The sequence below is a fragment of the Alternaria alternata genome, assembly GCF_001642055.1.
Source record: "Alternaria alternata strain SRC1lrK2f unplaced genomic scaffold CC77scaffold_17, whole genome shotgun sequence".
Classification (NCBI taxonomy): Eukaryota; Fungi; Ascomycota; class Dothideomycetes; order Pleosporales; family Pleosporaceae; genus Alternaria; species Alternaria alternata.
The window spans coordinates 670,713-690,726 of record NW_017306206.1 but is presented as its reverse complement, the minus strand read 5'-3'; the positions used below and the strand labels follow the sequence as shown (position 1 = coordinate 690,726).

General features: G+C 51.9%; 6 protein-coding genes across 6 annotated transcripts; 4 read left to right on the top strand and 2 right to left on the bottom strand.

Moving 5' to 3' along the window:
• Window positions 1-5,560: 5,560 nt before the first annotated feature.
• On the bottom strand, window positions 5,561-6,875 carry CC77DRAFT_1022859 (thioredoxin-like protein). The gene is made up of 3 exons (XM_018525558.1): window positions 6,263-6,875; window positions 5,939-6,204; window positions 5,561-5,834 (listed from the first exon to the last, which is right to left on the bottom strand). Exons 1-3 carry the CDS (start codon window positions 6,516-6,518, stop codon window positions 5,637-5,639), a joined length of 720 nt encoding a protein of 239 aa, XP_018383409.1. The 5' UTR covers window positions 6,519-6,875; the 3' UTR covers window positions 5,561-5,636.
• Window positions 6,876-7,102: 227 nt separating this feature from the next.
• On the bottom strand, window positions 7,103-9,346 carry CC77DRAFT_1074732 (hypothetical protein; the record flags this gene model as incomplete). Its single annotated transcript, XM_018529214.1, has 4 exons — window positions 7,103-8,113; window positions 8,172-9,170; window positions 9,206-9,270; window positions 9,323-9,346. 4 exons carry the CDS (start codon window positions 9,344-9,346, stop codon window positions 7,564-7,566), a joined length of 1,638 nt encoding a protein of 545 aa, XP_018383408.1. The 3' UTR covers window positions 7,103-7,563.
• A 3,833-nt stretch (window positions 9,347-13,179) lies between these two features.
• Window positions 13,180-13,786, top strand: CC77DRAFT_245437 (hypothetical protein). The gene is made up of 3 exons (XM_018530841.1): window positions 13,180-13,424; window positions 13,490-13,620; window positions 13,671-13,786. Exons 1-3 carry the CDS (start codon window positions 13,269-13,271, stop codon window positions 13,708-13,710), a joined length of 327 nt encoding a protein of 108 aa, XP_018383407.1. The 5' UTR covers window positions 13,180-13,268; the 3' UTR covers window positions 13,711-13,786.
• A 251-nt stretch (window positions 13,787-14,037) lies between these two features.
• CC77DRAFT_1022854 (hypothetical protein) lies at window positions 14,038-15,651 on the top strand. The gene is made up of 2 exons (XM_018525557.1): window positions 14,038-14,404; window positions 14,460-15,651. Exons 1-2 carry the CDS (start codon window positions 14,258-14,260, stop codon window positions 15,204-15,206), a joined length of 894 nt encoding a protein of 297 aa, XP_018383406.1. The 5' UTR covers window positions 14,038-14,257; the 3' UTR covers window positions 15,207-15,651.
• Window positions 15,412-16,640, top strand: CC77DRAFT_245405 (smr domain-containing protein). The gene is made up of 2 exons (XM_018530840.1): window positions 15,412-15,653; window positions 15,742-16,640. Exons 1-2 carry the CDS (start codon window positions 15,617-15,619, stop codon window positions 16,464-16,466), a joined length of 762 nt encoding a protein of 253 aa, XP_018383405.1. The 5' UTR covers window positions 15,412-15,616; the 3' UTR covers window positions 16,467-16,640.
• A 726-nt stretch (window positions 16,641-17,366) lies between these two features.
• Window positions 17,367-18,653, top strand: CC77DRAFT_1011209 (Phosphotyrosyl phosphatase activator; the record flags this gene model as incomplete). The annotated part of the gene is made up of 1 exon (XM_018523695.1): window positions 17,367-18,653. One exon carries the CDS (start codon window positions 17,367-17,369, stop codon window positions 18,651-18,653), a length of 1,287 nt encoding a protein of 428 aa, XP_018383404.1.
• Window positions 18,654-20,014: the final 1,361 nt, after the last annotated feature.

The following is a 20,014-nucleotide window of genomic DNA, read 5'->3' as shown; positions in this document are numbered from 1 at the left end:
GTTGATCGATCATTCGGCCAGTCCCGTGCGGCACGTTGCCTCGTTGTTTCCTGGGACCGACGCGCTGCCCGTGTGGTTGCAGCGGCTGCAACAACAATGCCAGCGGGTACTGTGGGGCATTCGGATGCTCTCCGGCGATAGTGCTCGGCGTTTTGTTATAGTATCGCGTCGGCAAAAACCCAGCCTTGATAAATGGAGAATTGGATATATCAACATATGCCGGTACATTGATTGCTGTAGCTGGATCCACAGGCGTGGGGGTTAGATATCAAAAACCTTCGCCAATGACTTATCGCTAACATGCGGGCTGACTTCCCGAATGATATCATCGAATCGAGTGCTCTTGATAGATTATCCAGCGATTTATAAGTTCAGCATATTCTTCGGATGATGTGAATATCCTCGACGGGACAATCTATCCTTCTCTGCTCGACTAGGGTAAATACGTAGTTTGGCAAAGTTCGCAGATTTCCGAGTGACGGTTGTGTTTGATTACCGCACATGCGAGTGCATGTTGTTGGTGTGAGGAAAGCGTTTTAGGGGTTTGGTAGTGTGCAAGCTTCAGAAGCTGCGGCTGTTGATATACCTAATAGCGTTCCGTTCTGAAAGAGACTCCGGGAGATGTTTGGTCAGGGTCTTGTGGCTCGAAGATGCTTGCGGTAACGTGTATGAGGAAAGTATACTTTCAACTATCCTCAACGAAAAGACGTTGGCACTAGGGTAGACGATCCACAAATGCGGCTCTGCTGCAGGCGGTACGACAACTGAGTTTCGAGATTCGTTATGAGGTTGGATAGAGAGGCTGCCATTGCCACAGAGTTTGGGCATGGTGGTGTTCCGGAACCACAAAGGACAGGAGGGCAAAGCGGGATTCGAATGAGATTCGTTTGTTTGACGTGGAGTGAGTGTTTTGTGGAGGAAGTCGCGACTGCGTCAGGTGAAAGTGCGCTAAGCCGTGTGCTCCGATATTCCGACCCCCGCTGAATTGCTGTAACCTTGAGACACAATCTTCTCCGCCACACCAACCACTTTCGCGCGCAAACACGCCAAGCGCAACCACCAAAGATCCCGGCTGGAAATGGTGTGAGCACGAGACTTGTTTACACCCCGATCTGAACACCTCCGGCAGCAACTGCCCTCGAAACTCCAATCTCAACCCCACGAATTTCGAATCAACCAAAGAGCCTCCGGCGCGAGCCTTCACTATGGAGGGCGCCTTTACGCACATGGGCAACCACCTGGTGTCCGACTCCGCCGCCACCATCAATGCCGGCGACGTAGACGAGGGCATCCTAGACGGCGACCTTTCCCGCGGCGGTCTTTCTCGTAGACGACGCGCGGATGACGACGAGGAGTACGATGAAGACGATCTGGAGAGCATGGCCAGTATGCCGGTGGGTGGGCGCAATGGCCAGTCTGCTATGCGGGCGGAGGATGCTGAGGTCGAACTACCAGCACATGCTTGTACGTAAACACGGTCTGGGTGGATATGGGAGACATGCTAATTTCCTGGGTAGGCGCATACTGTGGTATTCACAATGCCGGCAGCGTCGTCAAGTGTCTCGCATGCAGCAAGTGGTTCTGCAGCGCTCGTGGCAACTCTTCGTCGTCGCACATCATCAACCATCTCGTTCGCGCCCGTCACAAGGAAGTCCAGCTCCACCCCGCCTCTTCGCTCGGCGACACGACGCTCGAATGCTATAATTGCGGTACCAAGAACGTATTTCTCCTCGGTTTCATCCCCGCCAAATCAGACACCGTCGTTGTTCTGCTGTGCCGTCAGCCATGCGCTGCTATGCCTTCCCAAAAAGACATGAACTGGGATACCTCGCGTTGGCAGCCGCTGATCGAAGACCGCTCCTTCCTTCCCTGGCTTGTACCTGCCCCAACTGACCAGGAGCAACTCCGCGCCCGCCACCTTAGCCCCCAGACCATTGCCAAACTTGAAGAGTTGTGGAAGGACAACGCAAATGCCACCATTGCCGATCTTGAAAAGGGCGCTGGTCAAGAGGAGGTTATTGCCAAGGTCTTGCTCCGATACGATGACGCTTTCCAATACCAGAACGTCTTTGGTCCCCTGGTTAAGATCGAGGCCGACTACGACCGCAAGTTGAAGGAGTCACAATCGCAGGATAATCTTGTGGTTCGCTGGGATATGGCCCTGAACAACAAGCATACCGCTAGCTTCATCCTCCCCAAGCTTGAGTTGGGCGACGTCAAACTCGCAGTCGGCGACGAAATGCGACTACGCTACACTGGAGAACTCCGCCCACACTGGGAGGGTGTTGGTTATGTCATCAAGATTCCCAACAACCAGTCCGATGAGGTGACAATTGAGCTGCGCACCAAGGGCGATCACAAGTCTGTTCCTACCGAATGCACACACAACTTCAGCGCCGATTACGTCTGGAAGGCTACCTCATTCGACCGCATGCAACACGCCATGAAGACTTTTGCCATCGACGAGATGAGCGTATCAGGTTACATCTTCCACCGTCTTCTCGGCCATGAGGTTGCTGCTGCACCCATGAAGATTCAGATTCCCCGCAAGTTCAGCGTACCGGGCCTCCCTGAATTGAACGCTAGTCAGATCAACGCCGTGAAGAGCGTCCTTCAAAAGCCACTTAGCTTGATCCAGGGTCCTCCAGGTACCGGAAAGACTGTCACTTCAGCCACCATTATTTACCATCTCTGCAAGATCAGCGGCAGTCAAGTCTTAGTTTGCGCGCCCTCTAACGTTGCTGTTGACCAGCTGTGTGAACGTATTCATCTTACTGGGTTGAAGACCGTTCGTGTCACCGCTAAATCTAGGGAGGATGTCGAATCTCCAGTTGGCTTCCTCTCCCTTCACGAGCAAGTCCGCATGAACGACACCAACGTTGAGCTCAACAAGTTGAACCAGCTCAAGAGCGATGTCGGCGAATTGTCAAGTCAGGACGAGAAGAAGTTCAAGCAGCTCACTCGTGCAGCCGAGCGTGAGATTCTAAACGCAGCCGATGTCATCTGCTGTACTTGTGTTGGTGCCGGAGATCCTCGCCTTTCCAAGATGAAGTTCCGCACTGTCCTCATTGACGAATCGACTCAGTCAGCTGAGCCAGAGTGTATGATCCCCTTAGTTCTCGGATGCAAGCAGGTCGTACTTGTTGGTGATCACCAGCAACTTGGTCCCGTCATCATGAACAAGAAGGCCGCAACAGCTGGTCTCAACCAGTCCCTATTTGAGCGTCTGGTCATTTTGGGATGCTCACCCATCCGCCTTCAGGTTCAGTACCGTATGCACCCCTGTCTCTCGGAATTTCCTTCAAACATGTTCTACGAAGGTTCTCTCCAGAACGGCGTCACAATGCAGGAACGCATCCGTCGCGACGTCGACTTCCCCTGGCCTGTCGTTGACAGCCCAATGATGTTCTGGTCCAACCTCGGCGCAGAGGAGATTTCAGCGTCCGGTACATCCTACCTCAACCGTACCGAGGCCCAGAACGTCGAGAAGATCGTCACTCGCTTCTTCAAGGCTGGTGTACAGCCTGGCGATATCGGTATCATTACCCCATATGAAGGTCAGCGCAGTTACGTTGTCAGTTCTATGCAGGCAACGGGTAGCTTCAAGAAAGAGAACTACAAGGAAGTTGAGGTTGCCTCCGTCGATGCTTTCCAGGGCCGTGAAAAGGACTTTATCATCTTGTCTTGCGTTCGTTCCAACGACCACCAGGGTATTGGTTTCTTGAGCGATCCTCGCCGTCTCAACGTTGCCTTGACCCGTGCCAAGTATGGTCTTGTCATCCTGGGTAACCCCAAGGTTCTCTCGAAACACCCCTTGTGGCATTACCTTCTTCTCCATTTCAAGGAGCGCAACTGCCTTGTTGAGGGTCCTTTGACCAACTTGCAGGTCTCGCTTCTGCAGTTCAGCCGCCCAAAGCAGACCTACCGTGGACCTCAGCGTTACCAGATGGCCTACCAGCATGCCAACGCTATGACATCTGGTCGCCAGGCTGGCTTCAACGGCAACAAGCCTCGCCAGGAGTACAACGACAACGGATCCATTGTCGGCTACATCCCAGACGACGTCTCTTCAGTCCACTCTTCTGCCCTCGGTGGTGTTGGTGTCCCGTCCAACTATCCTCCGATGTTTTCCAATTTCCAGGAGTCTTGGCCTCTTCCTGGTCGTCCAAATGGCAAGGGCAAGAACGGCGCACCTCAAAGCGTTGCTGGTGAGTCAATCGCCGCCAGTGAGCTTACCGATACTCGCAGCGATGCACCGGGCGGTATCAGCCTGTCTGGTTTAAGCTTGAACGACTACAACAAGCCTACTTCACTCAGCCAGTCTGACCGCCTCAACCGCTACGTAGAGAACACCCGCCAGGGCCCGAATGTTGGAACTGGCTTCGGCGCTGGTCGTGGTCTGCCACGTGGGCTTGGTGGCTTCGAGGATGACGATGCTCGTAGCGTTTCTACGGCTTTTGCCAGCCAGATAGGCACTGGTAATAACGGATACGACTGATCTCTTGTCTCCTGATACCATGGGAACTACTCCTACTGGTTTCTTTCCACGTTTTGGCTACGAGCCTCTCTTCCACCCACTGGGGCAAGATGCTTCGCCGGGAGCCGTCCAATCTACAGTGCGCTCCGTTGGTAGAACCAAAGAAGGCGACTGCCAGTGCGTTAGCACCGATATCAATATTGGATCCAGTCCGTACTGCAGCCCAACACGGCACTTATCCTCCAGGCGCCATCGCTCATGCACTCGTGCCAACACGCGGCCGTATACCGCCATGCGTATGAATCCGAGACTTCACACTTCGACATGGGCAGTGAAAAGTCGTATGGAGGACATGACGTAAGACGGGTTACCCTGGCTGCAGTGCGGAGGGCTTCGTCGGCTGTCCTGAAGAAGTGGCATTCAATTTCTCACATTCCTTGTTGCCCTCTTGGGCTTATCACAGCTTTTGTACGTAGAAAAAGGCGAGAAAATCATATTACAGTTGTTGTTAGAGAATCATAAAACATTTGCTTTACATTTTGTTCCGTCCTGCACTTCATCTATCGACCTTTGTTGTCATGCGTATACTGACGATGATGACAATTATCACCACCACTCTCCGTTACGAGTTTTCTCTATAACATTGTCCTGTCCAAACATCTTTTGCTCGGTATTGTCCATGAAACTGGGACATGTTTTTGCTCTCGTTCTCTTTATCGGAAGTAAGATCGATGCCAGCTCCAGCGCACATGTCGATACTCGCCAGCTCTTTGGATGACAAGGTCAAGGAGCGGATGGAAGTGACAAGCAAGCAGAATCCTGTACTTTTTGTAGAGCCTCGAGGTCTGAATGATGTGTGGGCAGACATTAAAACCACTTATGCATGTATTTTGCGTGAGGTTAAAGCTTGGTACATCTGTACTGCTGGGGCTGTTACGATGCGGGATACATACTCGAGGGGTATATATAACCCTCGTTGTCATTAGCATGTCACCTCCTTCTGTCTCATGGTATTCACCAGGCCATAACCATGCACAGCCACTTCATGGATAATGCCATTAATTCCATTCAATGCAAGTGGTATCAATACTCCATCATGTATCCCGGCGCTCACAGGACCTGCGTCAATGCGCAATCATTCCAAACTCGCGCTCAACATTTATTTGCCGCCCAGCTCCTTCTCGATTTCCGCCTTGAGGTCCTCAGGCTTCTTGGTGCTTGCCCACCTGCCCTTGACCTTTCCGTCACGGCCGACGAGGAACTTCTCAAAGTTCCACTTTACGCGCTTGAGGCCCATGAGGCCGGGCTTCTCGTTCTTAAGCCATTCGAATGCGGGGTCTGCCTGTGCGCCATTGACCTGTTGGTAGAGGGAAGGATTAGCCAGTGTTCAGTCATCGTATGGGGAATAGTTCGTATATATATCAAGACAATGTGGTGTGAGAGGGTTCTACTCGTACTTACATCAATCTTTCCAAGGACTGGGAAGCTAACGCCGTAGTTAATCTGGCAGAACTCCTGGATCTCATCGTTGGAGCCTGGGTCCTGGCCACCAAACTGGTTGCATGGAAAGCCGATAATCTCAAAGTCGTTGGGATATTTGCCCTTGACCTCCTTGTATAGCTTCTCCAGACCCTCGAACTGGGGTGTGAAGCCGCATTTCGAGGCGGTGTTTACGACGAGGACGACTTTGCCGTTGAGCTTGTTGAGGTCGTAGGGAGAGCCCTTCTCTGTGAGTTGTTAGCGGCTGAAGTGCATCAGAAGAGGTGGTGTGATTAGTAAACGTACTGTCCTTAGGCTTGAAGTCGAAGAAGCTGGTAGCGGAAGCCATGGTTGTGTAAAGCGCCTTTCTTCCTGTTCTTTCTTTTGTTACGTGGTCAAACTTCTTTCCGGTACTAGGTGTGTAGGAACGTGTAGAAATCGAGTAACAGACAGGTGCAAAAGTGGTGGTCAAGCTTCGGTGCTTTAAGTTGTGTCGCAAAACAGGCCTGAAGTTCGTCGCGATACGTGGGGCTGTGCTTGTCGCCCCTCCCAATCGAATCATGACATGTGATCTTAGACCTGCACTGACAAAACACGGAGCTCCGTTGATCGTTTTTTTCTGCTTACTCGAGAGGCACTGGTCTGGCCTTGCACGTTTTTGGCTGACAGTTTGCGGCTTACGAAATAAGACCCTGATGGAGACCCGATCGTTGGCTCTGGGCTTGGGTGGTTGGGGGGCTGCCACCTGCCACAGAACCTCGGCTTGTCCCGCCCACTACGTCTTACGGACGAAAACCCAACTGCGGTGGGGCGCCGTTCAAAACGTCGGTGATTGCTTCCTACTTTTGGGAGTTGACGCGATCGGTCCTATCTTGGAAGAAGGTATTTGGAAGCATAGAGGGGTTGCCGAAGTATGCCGAACATCCTCGAAGCCCTCTGTGAAGGAGACCGCATGCGCGTTGTCACTATCACCACATTGGCAAGCAATTATGCACATTGATTTTGAGATATGAGCGTATAACAAGAACAGCATGAGTAACAATACTATGTACAAAAACAACGTCCCCCTTCAGCCACCAACGTCCGCGCGGCGGGTAATGGTGGCGATACAAGACCGACCTCTCTCCATGGTCATCCTTCTTCGTATCCAAATAAAACTCCATATCCAAAGAAATACAGCTTCACTAATTACACTCCTCCGTTAACAATAGATCAATCTGATACATCAACCAACTCATGCCAACCATATTGCAATGAGTATGACCTTAGTCCATCTCCCCTCAACGGGGTTGCTGTCGCTCTAAGAGTCGACTAGCGATCCTGCGGCATCCAGTCCACGGCTGGGACATGTCCTTGGCTCTGTATCCTGGGTCTGTTTCCGGAGTTGTGGCCAACCAGGGCAAGAGGCATCCATCCGAGACTTGTGGCAAGTCATGGTCCTTCATCCGCTGGCACGCGGGAATCCATCCGGGTTCGGAGAACGCAGAAAATCAAACGCGATGTGTGTATATGTATTGCAAAAACAAGGGTAGGGGTCCGGCTGTGTGATGACAAACCTGCTTGCGGCTGTATCAGCAGACGAAGTCTACCAGACACGTGTGCTTCATTCAGCCGCCGAAGACATCCCGGTACTGAGTGCAGATGTCGTGAAGACCAACAACCTCCTTTGTGAGCTGAATGTCGTCCCCAAGATCACTGGGAGTGCTGAGATTAGTCAAGACATCAATGATGTGTTGCTTCTTGCTCAAGAACTCCTTGGTGAGGGCCTCACGGCGCTGCTGGCGTTGTTGCTCAGCAGTAAGCTTGACGACTTTGACGCGCTTCTCGCCAGTCTCCTCGGCTGACGCCTTGCGCTTGCGAGACGCCGACTTGCGAGGAGCTTGTCCTTGGACTGGCGGCGAAGGCTCTGTGGTGGGCCCGTCATATTGGTGGACACGCTTCATGTGGTCAAAGAGGTTGTAGCGACGAGGGAACCCGTGACCCGGCACGGCACGCTCACAATCGCGGAAGTGGCACAGGTGTGGCCTGGCTCCGTGACCGTGCATGCCATGTGCCTCACGCTCGTGACGGAGGAGGCATGCAGTAGAAGAGAACTGCACGCCAACGCACGTCTTCTTGTTGCAGCGGAACGGCTTCAGATGAGAGTCCACGTACTTGCTGTTGAAGGGGTCAGCTTCTGTTGCGATATGATTTGCGTGATGGGTGAATGACTTACTCGTAGTTGCACTTCAAGGCTGTGGGCTTGTGTGTACATCCTGCCTTGCCCTCTTCGGGGCAGTGATACTTTCCATCCTTGTCTGGTGTTTGTTGGTAGAGTGGGTGGCTGCGTGCAACCTTGGTACGCTCTTCTTCAAGCTTGGTCTCGGCCGCCTCAGACTGGGAAAGGGTGTCTTCGTTATCATCAACTGACTGCGCTACAGATGCAGGCTTGGCATCTTCGATAGTGTTGTTCATTGGCTGGGGGAAATGAACGCTAGTAGTGCTGGTAGGGGTACCAACAAATGCGCCGAAGCCGACATCTTGGGCTGACGCTCGCCGTGACTCTTCTTGAAGAGAGTATGATGATGAGTTGCGCAGGGTAGCGGGACGTTCTGGAGTATCGAAAGAGGCGCTGTGCCAGTTTCGTTGAGGGGTGGTGTTGAACATGTTGTCGTTCGTAGGCCACGATGTGAATGTGAATGGGTTGTTCTGGAAGTTGGTCTCGGGTGTAGCCCATTGTGGTGAGTCGCTGAGGGTAGCGGGCCCGAAGCGAGGCATGTTCGCTGTCGAGTAATGTGTGTAGTCCTGAGCAGTAGAATAGTTAGCATACGAGAGGGGTCCCTCTGTGGCATTCCATGTTCCGGATGTGGCTGGCTGATGCATGTGGCTCATGTCCAGGTTCTCTGGGAATGCGCTGTAGTTGTCGGAGCTCATGGTCGGCGAGTAGATATCGCTGCCAACGAACTGGTTGCTCATCCGGCTCCCCTGGCGGTGTAACTCTGGCTTTTGGGCTCCGCGCCGGCTGGCGCCACTCTGGCTCTGGTATGCGCTGTCCATGCTGCACTCAGACGCAGTATCTTTCAATTCGAACAAGTCTGAAGTGTGCATGTCCTGGAAGTCTGAAGAGAAAGGAAAGTCCGGCACGGAAACAACAGGTGCTGGAATCTCCTTTCGCCACTCAGTGATGTTTGAGATGAAGAATGCAGTCTCCGGTGGTGAGTCGAAGAAAGAGTCGCTAGACGCCAAAAGTTAGTCTCCATGCATTCGCACTGCAAACCTGACATATTCGTGAAGACAGAAAAGGAAAACGCCATGTTAGTATGTCCGAGCGAGACCTATAAGCACTGAGTCAGCTAATGCAGAAGGGTAAGTATGGTTAGCACGCACCTGGAGGATACCGGTACTGTCCATGGCTGGCGAAGTGACGGCGAGGTTCCTATGGAGTAAACACCACTTGCATGGTGAGTTGCGATGAATCCAGAAGTCCCAAGGCGACAGAATAGTAATCCAGTGTTCGATCCAATATTATCCAGAGGAAAGCCAGAGACAATGAAGGGGACTGATCATCCAGAACATCTTGTGCTCCTTTAACACCACTCAAGTTAGTTTCGGATCAATAGGTCGATGTGGATAGGCTAGAGCTATAGCCTCCAATACGTACTTCGTAAGTCCAACTGTCTCCAAATCAACTCCAAGACCATGGAAGGGTCTCATTAGCGTCCGGTGGGAAGTCCAGGTCAAGGTGTCCATGTCATTGTTCCTCTTGGCAGAGAAGTTCCTCGGTCTGGTCCATAACGGGTTCATCAGGATAGTGGCTTCCTTTGGAATGGATTGCGTACATTGATACTACCAGTCGTTTGTCGCCTAGCGCAGTCGAACAACAACATAAATTGAACGACATTGCTGAGAGTTGCCTACGTTGTCCTGAGGCGATGCAGGGTTGCATGCCTTTGTCGTATATCATTTTCGTAATAGTGCGTCGTAGCGCATGTGACTAGCGCGAGGATCCACTCGTGTCCGTTCACCGCCGTTTCGAGAGCATTACATCATTGCTCTGAAGTCGGGGCAGCGAGGCCTCGTGGTTGTCGTTTCTACAAACACTGCAAGGGCAGTGTGCTACGTCTCTCGAATCCTAGGAGGCTGATCCAGGGAAGCATCCGGTTTTGGTAACTGAAGAAAAGTGGCCATGTGGAATTCCATTACCGGGGCGGTAGATCCTCTGGAAGGTTGTCCTGTGGCATCCTCTGGGCATCCTTTTGTGGGCTGTAATGGCGGCAGAGCAAAAAGCAAACAACAGTAGGAAAGAAACACATGAATCTAGCAACACAGGATGTCGTAGTAGTCAAACGTAAGGAAACGCGTAAAGCAGAACATGAGTTGGGGGAAAACCGTTGGGCAGTAAGTACCTGGATAGGGCTCCGTCTGGGCTCCGAATTGTCATCCTGAGCAAGGGCTCTTTTTTTGTGGTCGTCGACTTTGATGTTCGTTTCTAGCAAATTGTGCAAGAAAAATCGCTGGGGGTTGCTTGTTGGCAGAGGCGATTGTCGATTTCGTGTGTTGGTGGTGTGGTGTTGAAGAGGGAGGGAGGAAACGAGCGGGACAAGAATGTGTGTGGGCGGGCAAGAGTGCTGACCGGTTGGTGGCTTAGTACGAGTGCCAACGCATAGGAGCGAGCCCCACAAGCATATCCCACGAGTAAAATCCTGTTGCGGTGCTTCGGCGGTTCCAAAACCAATGGGCCAAAATTCTTTTGCGGCTGGGTAGGGACGGGTGCACTTCTTATCAATTTGTGTCAAACGCTAACGTCACAGACATGGAGCTCGGTTCTCCAGTTACCCTGCGCCTTTCGCGACTCACAATGGGAGGACAGTGTTCCGAGTCGGCGAAATATTCTTGTCGCTCATGGGTTGAAATGTGGGAATCTAAACTGAATTGCAGTCAGGGGAATGCCGGGTTTGCAAAGTGGGAAACGATCGCTGCTGCCAACCACCAACCGCGACGCCGGAGGGCGGCTCGACAGCGCCGTCAAACCTGCAAAATCAGGGACTCTGGCAGCCGGTGGTGCACAAGATCGATTTGGTTCTCGTGTAGTCCCGCGATCAACAGAATTAAACTCTGCCGCGGCAATAATGCTCACAAATCATTGCGGCGATTTGCAGCGAAGCAGGGAGAGGCTGAGCGTTGCGCGGCTCCCGGCGAACGCGCAATAGCCCGGTACCTGTGATTGATACGATTTGGGCTATGGGACAACGGTGTCCCTCCCTCTCTTCAGCCGGCTCACCCGCAACGCTCCGCACTGACTGCCTCCTCGAATTTAATTTCCTCGTAAAGGAAAGTGACAGTGTGCGCGCGTAAAAGCGTGCATGTAGCTACCGATAGGGCTACATCTGACATGGCTTCACGACAGATTACAGCGGCACCTGCATACATCACAGTGATACAACCCCACTGCGGTTGCCTCATTAAGCATGTTCTGTAGCACACACATCGTCGGCGGCTTTGTGTAGGAAACCGCGCACAGCATTTAGCCTCTAGGTGTCTCGAACCGATACGTCGCTTACCATGCAACGAGCTTCTGCCAGGCGCTGCATAGTAACTATGACCTACTTTGTGGTACAAGACTCAAGCGATATGGAATGTTCGGGAAGTCTATTCATTGTTAGAATGCGTTCACACAACGAATGAAAATATGCAAGGGAGAGATTTGATGTCAGATAGGAGCGAAAGACATTGCTGAATTCGTTCCTCACTGTCCGAAGACTAAGATGAACTATGCTTTGAAATTTGTGGTATCATCAGGAAAGAGGAAAGGGGTTGGCGATCAGAATCATTGCTTCACGTACCTTTGCTGAGTGTTTGCGAATCCGAGTAAATGTCACCTCGTAGTCGCTAATTTCAAGCGGACGTTGAGGCAGTGCAACCGATGATACGCACTGTGTTTGCGCCAAATCTGTCTGAGGCTGCATTGAAGGGAAGGGAGGGTGAGCCGCAACATGAGCAAGGAGACGGAGCGGACGAGATTTTCTCTCATCGGCCCGGCTTTTCTATGCCCGAAGGATCGGCATGAGTACCTGCCAATCTTCACCTTCAAGAAACAGCTTGCTACCCAAAAGCGGGGAGCCTCAAACTCTAAAGACACGGGACAAGACGCGTGTCCTTCTGGATGGCGAGGTTGACTCAGGTTGCGCCGATGGCGGAAAGATTGGCGAGAGCCTGCAATCGAGAATTCAAGTGGCCTTAATGGTGAGGAAGAGTACTGCGGTGCAAACGCGAAAGACATTTCTTCCATTTCTCGCTTATCAAAAAGAGTATGGCGTGTTTCTTAGTCAGCCGTCTACGTCATACACGTGACGTGACCACTCAGGCTTAGCGTCCCATCGGCTCGCCGACCGTGAATTTGATAAAGGGTCTGGTACGACGCAACACAATGCACGATGAGCAGCAGTCCGACATGCCGTTGGGAATGACATCAGCGACGTTCAAAAAACAAAACAAATCTGTATCCTCCGAGAGTCCAGTCAGTGTCCCTGTGGCCCGTCAGGTAGGCACAACGTCGAATGTAACCATGGCGATAAAGGCACTGTCAGCTCCGAAGCTTTGCACATGAAGGATTTGGTCGTGTTCATCATATCAAAACGATCTGCGAGATAAGGCAACGCGCGTGGCTTCTTGACGGTTCCATCTTCAAACACACCGTCGACCACGCCGTCATGGGCCCAGTCTACCCCAGGATCCTGCAGTAGTCGGTCTTGTCCCGATCTACCTCGAAAAGCTAGCGCGATCGATATACTATGAAAAGGCACAAACACGTGCCTTATGAGCTACCGTTCTAGACAAGCTATCCGCGTTTGGACTCTTGTAAGCTGTCTTCGAGACCACGACTGCTAGCATCGATCGACGTCATGTTCTGGGGTGTATGTTATCGGCGGTTCATGCTAGGGGATCCCGAGCCGTACATGAGGCGTATGAATCATCAAGAGCTCATTCGCTGGATAGCAACTCTTAGCTTCGAACAGCGAGGTCTAAAGCAGGTTGGTGTTCATCCGTTACCCTCTCATGTCATCGTTACAGATTTCAGGGTCCAAGCTGCACGTTTGGAATGCGGGGGATTCTCAGCGCCCTTGTGATTGGCACGATCACATATCGTCTGCGTAATGGTCAGGCCACGAGCGATCGTACCTTCGAAGACACTCAGCTGGAGAACGGTTATATGAAGCTGTGATTTCCTCTGGTGTCTAATCTTCATCATCACATCAGTCCATCCTCCAACAACAAGTAACCAAGTTCCATCCATACACAACTTTACACTTCAATCAATTGCCCTCATACCACAATGCCTTCTCCATTCCAGCAAAAGTACTCCACCCAGAGCCACAAGGTCTTTGGAGACAACACCACTCCAGCCATGCCAGAGGCACCTAAGCAGGAGGCCGACCGTCGCTCCTCAGAGTCGTCAGTCGGCTCCTCATCTTACGATGGACGCCGCAGGGTATGCATAGCAACTTCGTAGCCCATGGCTACAAATCTTACCGGAAACGTTCTAACACCTCTCAGTCTTCTGCCGCCCAGCGATTTGGAAATCTAGAAGCCCTTAAGCGTCGTCAGGACGAGGAGAGCATGGCCCGAAGGCAATCTTTCCACGACGCATATGGAAAGCCTGGCTTCCTTGGAACCCTGTGGAACAAGTACGTATTACCCAACCCGCTTGCTTCGATACTTGGCTAATGTTGCATAGCTTCACTCGTGGTCCCGTTAGCCCCCCTGGCCAGAAGTAGATTGTTCAGCGATTTTGGTATTTGTTTGGGTCCTCAAAGCCACTTTAACACACCATGGTGGTTAGGAATATTTAGCATGTTTATGCCTGGAGTTCAAGCTTGCAGCTACTGCATTCGCGCAAAAACAGCATAGCGATGATTTTGGTCAGTTTTCAAACGATCATAGGATATGTACCATAGTAAGAAGATGTATTGTACTGCCAACAATTGTCTCGTTCACCATTCTGAAGACATCGTGATGTATGCGGGTTCTTTTCTTAGCAAAAGCTTAGGCTATGCGGGGATGATCCACCAAACACCGATTGGTGTTCGCCAAAGTGACGTCGTGGCCAGAACACGTTAATTCACATGACGGTATCTTGCACCAACACAGGCACGGCACCAAGTACCACTATAGCGACTTCACGAAGACCTTAATAAAACTCGACTTGACAGCCGACACGTCAAGGGAGCGAGTGCCAACACGATACCCCACCAACACGCACATCTTCATCACTCCTGCCGCCTTTTTGCACCAACGTCCCAATATAGCACGCCCAGTCAAACAATGGCTGCCAGATCTCGCTCACCAGGCTTTGGCGATACAACGAGCATCAATCTCAACCGCTTGTTGTCCAGATTAGACCGCCTAGTACTGGTCGACCCATCACCACAATTGCGAAAGTCAAACTATGAGCGCGCACGCGTGAGTGCGGTAAGCTTCACGCGCCTTTCTCTATCTCCGTCCGTATGTACTAATATCACTGCAGAACATCGAACATGCACGCACCTTACTCCTCAGTCTCGAACACTCAGCCTCCACGATACCCTCCAAGTCGAAGAAAGCCGAATTACAAAACGATCTACAACAGAAGCGCGAACTCATCAAACAGCTTAATCAGCGGATATACGAGCTTAACCAGCTGGACGACACGGATTCGGAGGGGTCTGCAGATTCCGACGATGAAGACGCAGACCAGTTCCCGTCGTACGCACCAAGAGTAAAGACGGAAGCCGGACGGGATGTGTCGACAGCGACAGAAGGCAACGAAGCATTCCAAAATGCAGCACAAGGCATCGCATCAGAACTCCGCCGAAGGGGAAAGGCGGACGCGAATACAGCGGGGGCGCAATCAGCATCCGGCAACTCGTTGTTTCCTTCCAAGCCCACGACAGGCGACCCATCGCTCGCAAAAACCGAGTCGCTCCTCTCTCACGAACGCAACGAACAAGAGGAGCTCACGACAGACTTGCTCGATATGGCGCGGCAGTTGAAGGAACAGTCGATACATTTTGGCAACACGCTCGAGGGTGACAAAAGCGTAGTGGATCGAGCGCTTGCTGGGCTGGACAAGAACACATTGAACATGGATGCTGCCAGCAGAAGAATGGGGGCACTGCGGAGGATGACTGAGGGCAAGGGTTGGTGGGACAGGATCAAGCTCTATTGCATGATCGCTGGGTTATGGCTAATCGCCTTCCTGATTGTCTTCGTTGGGCCGAAGATTCGGTTCTAGGGCATCACTGGATGTCGCAAACCTGTCAAACCATGTTTTACGTGGCACGCATCGTGAAGTCACACGCAAAGCTTTGCGGGTACCTTACACCAGCGTCAGGAACAGCATCACACGCTTAGCTAAGACACAACCAATCCACGCAATATTCATACTGCTTCACATGCAGTACAGCTCACTGTTCTCCACTTCGATCGCTCAATCTTGGACGCTCCAGCCATGATCGGGCCGCCCGATCCTCACCGCTGAGCCACGACGAATCTGGACCCTGCGCCATCTCGCAAGCTGCATGCAGCCGCTTAGCGGCTCCGAGCTCCATCTTAATATGTGCCTTGCCTCGACAACAACAACACACTGTATCATTGACGCTTTACACACACACATTGGGTTGATATATTTAGTGTCGCGACAATATGGCAACCATGGAAATGCATTCATTGGGCTCGCGCTGTACGTATTCGATGCCGGACATGACTTTACGAACCAACGCTTTGTCGCTCGCAACCTACAATGCGCATTGGCTGACGTACTATTACAGCCCTGAACCACGCGTCCGCCGATACAGAAGCCGAGTACGACCGTCTCCGAGACCTTGCGCGCCAGGAGGCTGCGAAGCGATCCTCATGTTTCGACCGCGCGCATCAAGCATACGAATCCGGCGATGGAGCGCGTGCTCACGAGCTCTCTGAAGAGGGCAAAGCCCATGCAGCGAAAATGAACCAGTACAACAACCAGGCGCGCGACTACATCTTCAGGGAAAACAACGCCGAGGGCCGCGTGGCTGGCGATACCATTGACCTCCACGGCTTGTTCGTAGAAGAGGCCGAGGATGTTCTGGAAGAGAGGATCAGGGTTGCCAGGCAGAGGGGAGAAAGCCATCTGCATGTCATTGTGGGCAAAGGCAACCATAGCAGGAACCATGTCCAGAAGATCAAGCCAAGAGTTGAACAAGTGTGCCGTGAATTGGGATTGCAGTACCGCACCGAGGAGAACGAGGGTAGGATCTTCGTAAACCTCCAAGGTGGAGATGTCCACGAGATGCCACCGCCTCCCCAGGCACCGAGCTATGGTGGTTACCCAGGGCAGCACGGTGGTCAACATGGCGGTCAGCACCATGGAGGTCAGCCGCAGCATGGTGGTCAACAGCATGGTGGCCAGCAACACCATGGTCAACAGCAGGATAACAACGATGAGATTGAGCAGATGGTCAAGAAGGGCTTGCCTAAGTTGCTTAAGATGCTCAAGTGCTGCACAGTCATGTAAGGGCTCAGTCGGTCCATTCTTGTGCAGAGTGAGAGAGGATGGCTTGGAGGGTCGGAAAGATCTCCAAGGCACATGTCACGTTGGGAAGATGTTGATACCCCTGGGTCGGATGAATGGAATGTGTTGGATAAGGAGCGCTGTTACATTGTATGTAGGATCTGCTGTGTATTTGGATATTCTTTATATGACTGAGAATGAAGCTGTCTTTGCTTCACAGCTGTCGCAGTAGAGTGCTTATTACCTGAAGAGCTACGCGTGTTGGGCCTCTTTCGTCCTGGAAAGAGATCCGCCACGCAAACTCAAAATCCATGCAAAAGTTCCGAAAGGATACAGATTTGATAGCATCATCAGGAACGGATGATGCTGTAAGACGGTGACGTGAAGTGGATGACCCACTTGGAGAAGAGAGATGAGTAGCGCAATTTTACGCACTGAAGAATACCTGAGTGGAATACAAGCTCGTTTATACACGCTGGTACCCAAGTCCCGCATGGGATAGTTATTTCCGTAGAATCCTTGGAAGTGCTCACAAGAGTGACGAAATTGTGCATGCTGCAACCTGGGTAACACTCATCAAGCCGAGACATGCATGACATACTTCTAGGACGTAGTAAGTTGCAACGCGCTGACATCACAGTTGTACTCTGCCTGGAATGTTGGTACGACGGAGGCGTTCCCTCGCACCCGACGATGCATCTATCAATCAATGTTTGCCGAAGATGAGTGACACAAAGATTGCCATAGTATTCGCAATAAATTAGTTGGGTGTACCGAATGTCTTGAGTGAAGTCGTGAATGACGTTCGGAGCTGCGGCCCGCTCCTCCTCCACTTTCCATGCATCTCGACCCTGAGCACCTTAGCTTCCTACACCTAAACGACCACGACATAAAGTGCACAGCATGATGACACAAACACAATCGCCGCCCATTCCGTCGCCTCCGCCAGACCTCAGCGCCAGACTCCCCAAGCTCATCCCCCGCAAACGCGCCCCCACATCGCGAGAACCGCCTTCTGCCCCTCCCCCACCGACGCCTTCGTTACCTGAGCCACCGAGCCTAGAGAGACATGCTTATACACGACCTTCGAGGCGTATATTGAGCCCAGAAGATCACCAACTCTTCCTCAAGAGTAAAACATGCACATTAGTCGAAGCTTTTGTCTTCGGCATCGCAGATTCGGTGCGCGACCGCAGCATTTCGAGCGTCAGGGATGAGGAGGTGACAGACACAGTCAAGACAGTCATCCAGATACTAGCAGAAGCGGACAAGGTCTTGGAAAGATGTCCGCGGGAAGACACAGGGTCACGGTTCGGCAACCCAGTCTTCCGCACATTTCTCGACGAAGTTGAGATGTCATTGCCACTCTGGCACGAGAAACTAGGGTTGAAAGACAAGGCGCAGGTCGATGAGATGGCAACGTACCTCCATAACTCCTTCGGAAACAAGCGACGCATAGATTACGGATCTGGCCACGAGCTGAACTTCTTCCTCTGGCTTCTCTGTTTGAATCGCATCGGCATACTCCCTGACACAACTTTCCCCGCGCTCGCCCTCGTCGTCCTGCCTGCATATCTGCGCCTCATGCGTCGCGTGCAAGAAGAATACTACCTCGAGCCTGCGGGCTCTCATGGCGTTTGGGGATTAGATGACTACCAGTTCCTCCCCTTCTTATTCGGCGCAGCCCAACTCCTTCATCATCCCTACATCACACCGAAAAGCATACACAACGCTTTGGTACTAGAAGAAGAGAGCAAGAACTATCTCTACCTAGACCAAATCTCCTTTGTCAACTCGGTCAAGAATGTTGAAGGTCTGCGCTGGCATTCACCTATGCTTGACGACATATCCTCGGCGAAGAACTGGTCAAAGATTGAATCCGGAATGCGCAAAATGTTCCGCAAGGAAATCTTGGAGAAGTTGCCTGTCATGCAGCACTTCCTGTTTGGCAGCCTGGTGCCGCCTGTTGATGGAATGAGTACCGAGGAGGAAGCGGGTGTGGAGAAGGAGGAAGAGGAGGAAGAGGGTGGAGAGGTCAAAGTGTTTGATGATGAGATGGGAAAGAGACATGTACACGCAAGTGTCGGCTGGGGAGATTGCTGCGGCATTCCCGTGCCGTCTGCTGTTGGTGCCGAGAGTGAAGCGCGGAAAGGTGGTGCTAGGGGGTTGCGGAGAGTGCCTTTTGACTAGAGGAAAAAAACGGGACAGAGGGTGCAATGGCGTTCAGAAAAGATGACACTGGGTATACATGGCATTGAGTATATCTAGGTAGATGATCATCACGGATTGGCATATGTAATTATGACTAACAACTGGCTTCCTGTAGGTAGCCTTGAACCCATTAATAAAGACTACGGCGTCCTGTGAAGCCGCCCACGCGACCTGATGTGTTCCAGCGTCAACCCTCTGATTTCAACTATCTGTTGAACAGTAGTGTCTCTCACTTGCACCGGCTCGCTCTCCCCAGTTCTTCTATCAGTATACCTGTGGACTTCCAACGCACCATTCAACGCTTCCTTCCTGGTCCCTTGAGATACGCCAAAATCACTTCTAGTCGGCACGAAAGTAGCATAGTTTCTCCACTCCTCCCCTGACTTGGTCACCGCCTGTGCAGTTATTTCGAGCTTCTCGTTTATTACGTCGAGATCCTTGTGCAATCTTGCATCGAGATTCCGGGCAAGTAAAGAGGAAATGGCTTTCCGCGTTACTGTCAATCTCCTCTTGACTTCTGTGCGTCGTTTTGTGGGTGATGGGAATATGGACTGAGGGATTTGAAGAATTTCCTTGTTTTTGGCGAGGGTTTGCGTTAGCGGTGCTGGAAGGATGGCGTCGACGCCGGTGTTGAAATTGCTTCGAAGAGGTGGGTCCTCTTGGTCTCGGAAGGGAGAGATTGGGACGGAGAGGGAGCTAGATGATTTTGACGTTGAGGGAGTTGTGTTTCTTGTCGTTATCAAAACATGGGTTCCTGGAGGGAGGGCGGCTGTTGCTGGCTCGTTGGTTATGTGATACGTTCTTTTCCGTCTGATGAGTAAGTTTGGGATGCTAGCAGACTCAAGTTAGATATAGATTATAGCAAGTTAAGCGCTTCGAGGAAGGAAGTATAAAGAGGAGAACTTACCAAGGAGTCTTCGCGTCCAACTTTCGATGAACAGGGTCGACTGGCGTCTCTTTTGATGGTGGAGTGAGACGAGGTCGTAGTGGTAAGGGGGAAATCTCTAGACGGCGATGTTGATATGGAGCTGATTCCGGCGGTAGCGGAGTAGAAATTGATGGCTCATTCGTAGCTAGCGGCCGAATGAACTTTTTAGTACGAGGACGTGGTGATGGTGAAGACACGGGAGCGGTAGTGCTTGTTGACCTTTTGATACGAAACGGCTCAGGATACTCGAGATTCTGTAGGTCTGGTTCTGGTTTCAATACCGGTCGAGGCTGCTGTGGCGATAGCGAAGAGGAAGAAGAGGAAACAGAGGTTGATGGCTTGTTGACACGCAACGGCTTGGATACCTCGACTTCGTGACGAGATGATGAAGGCTGTAGAAGGGGCATGGCTA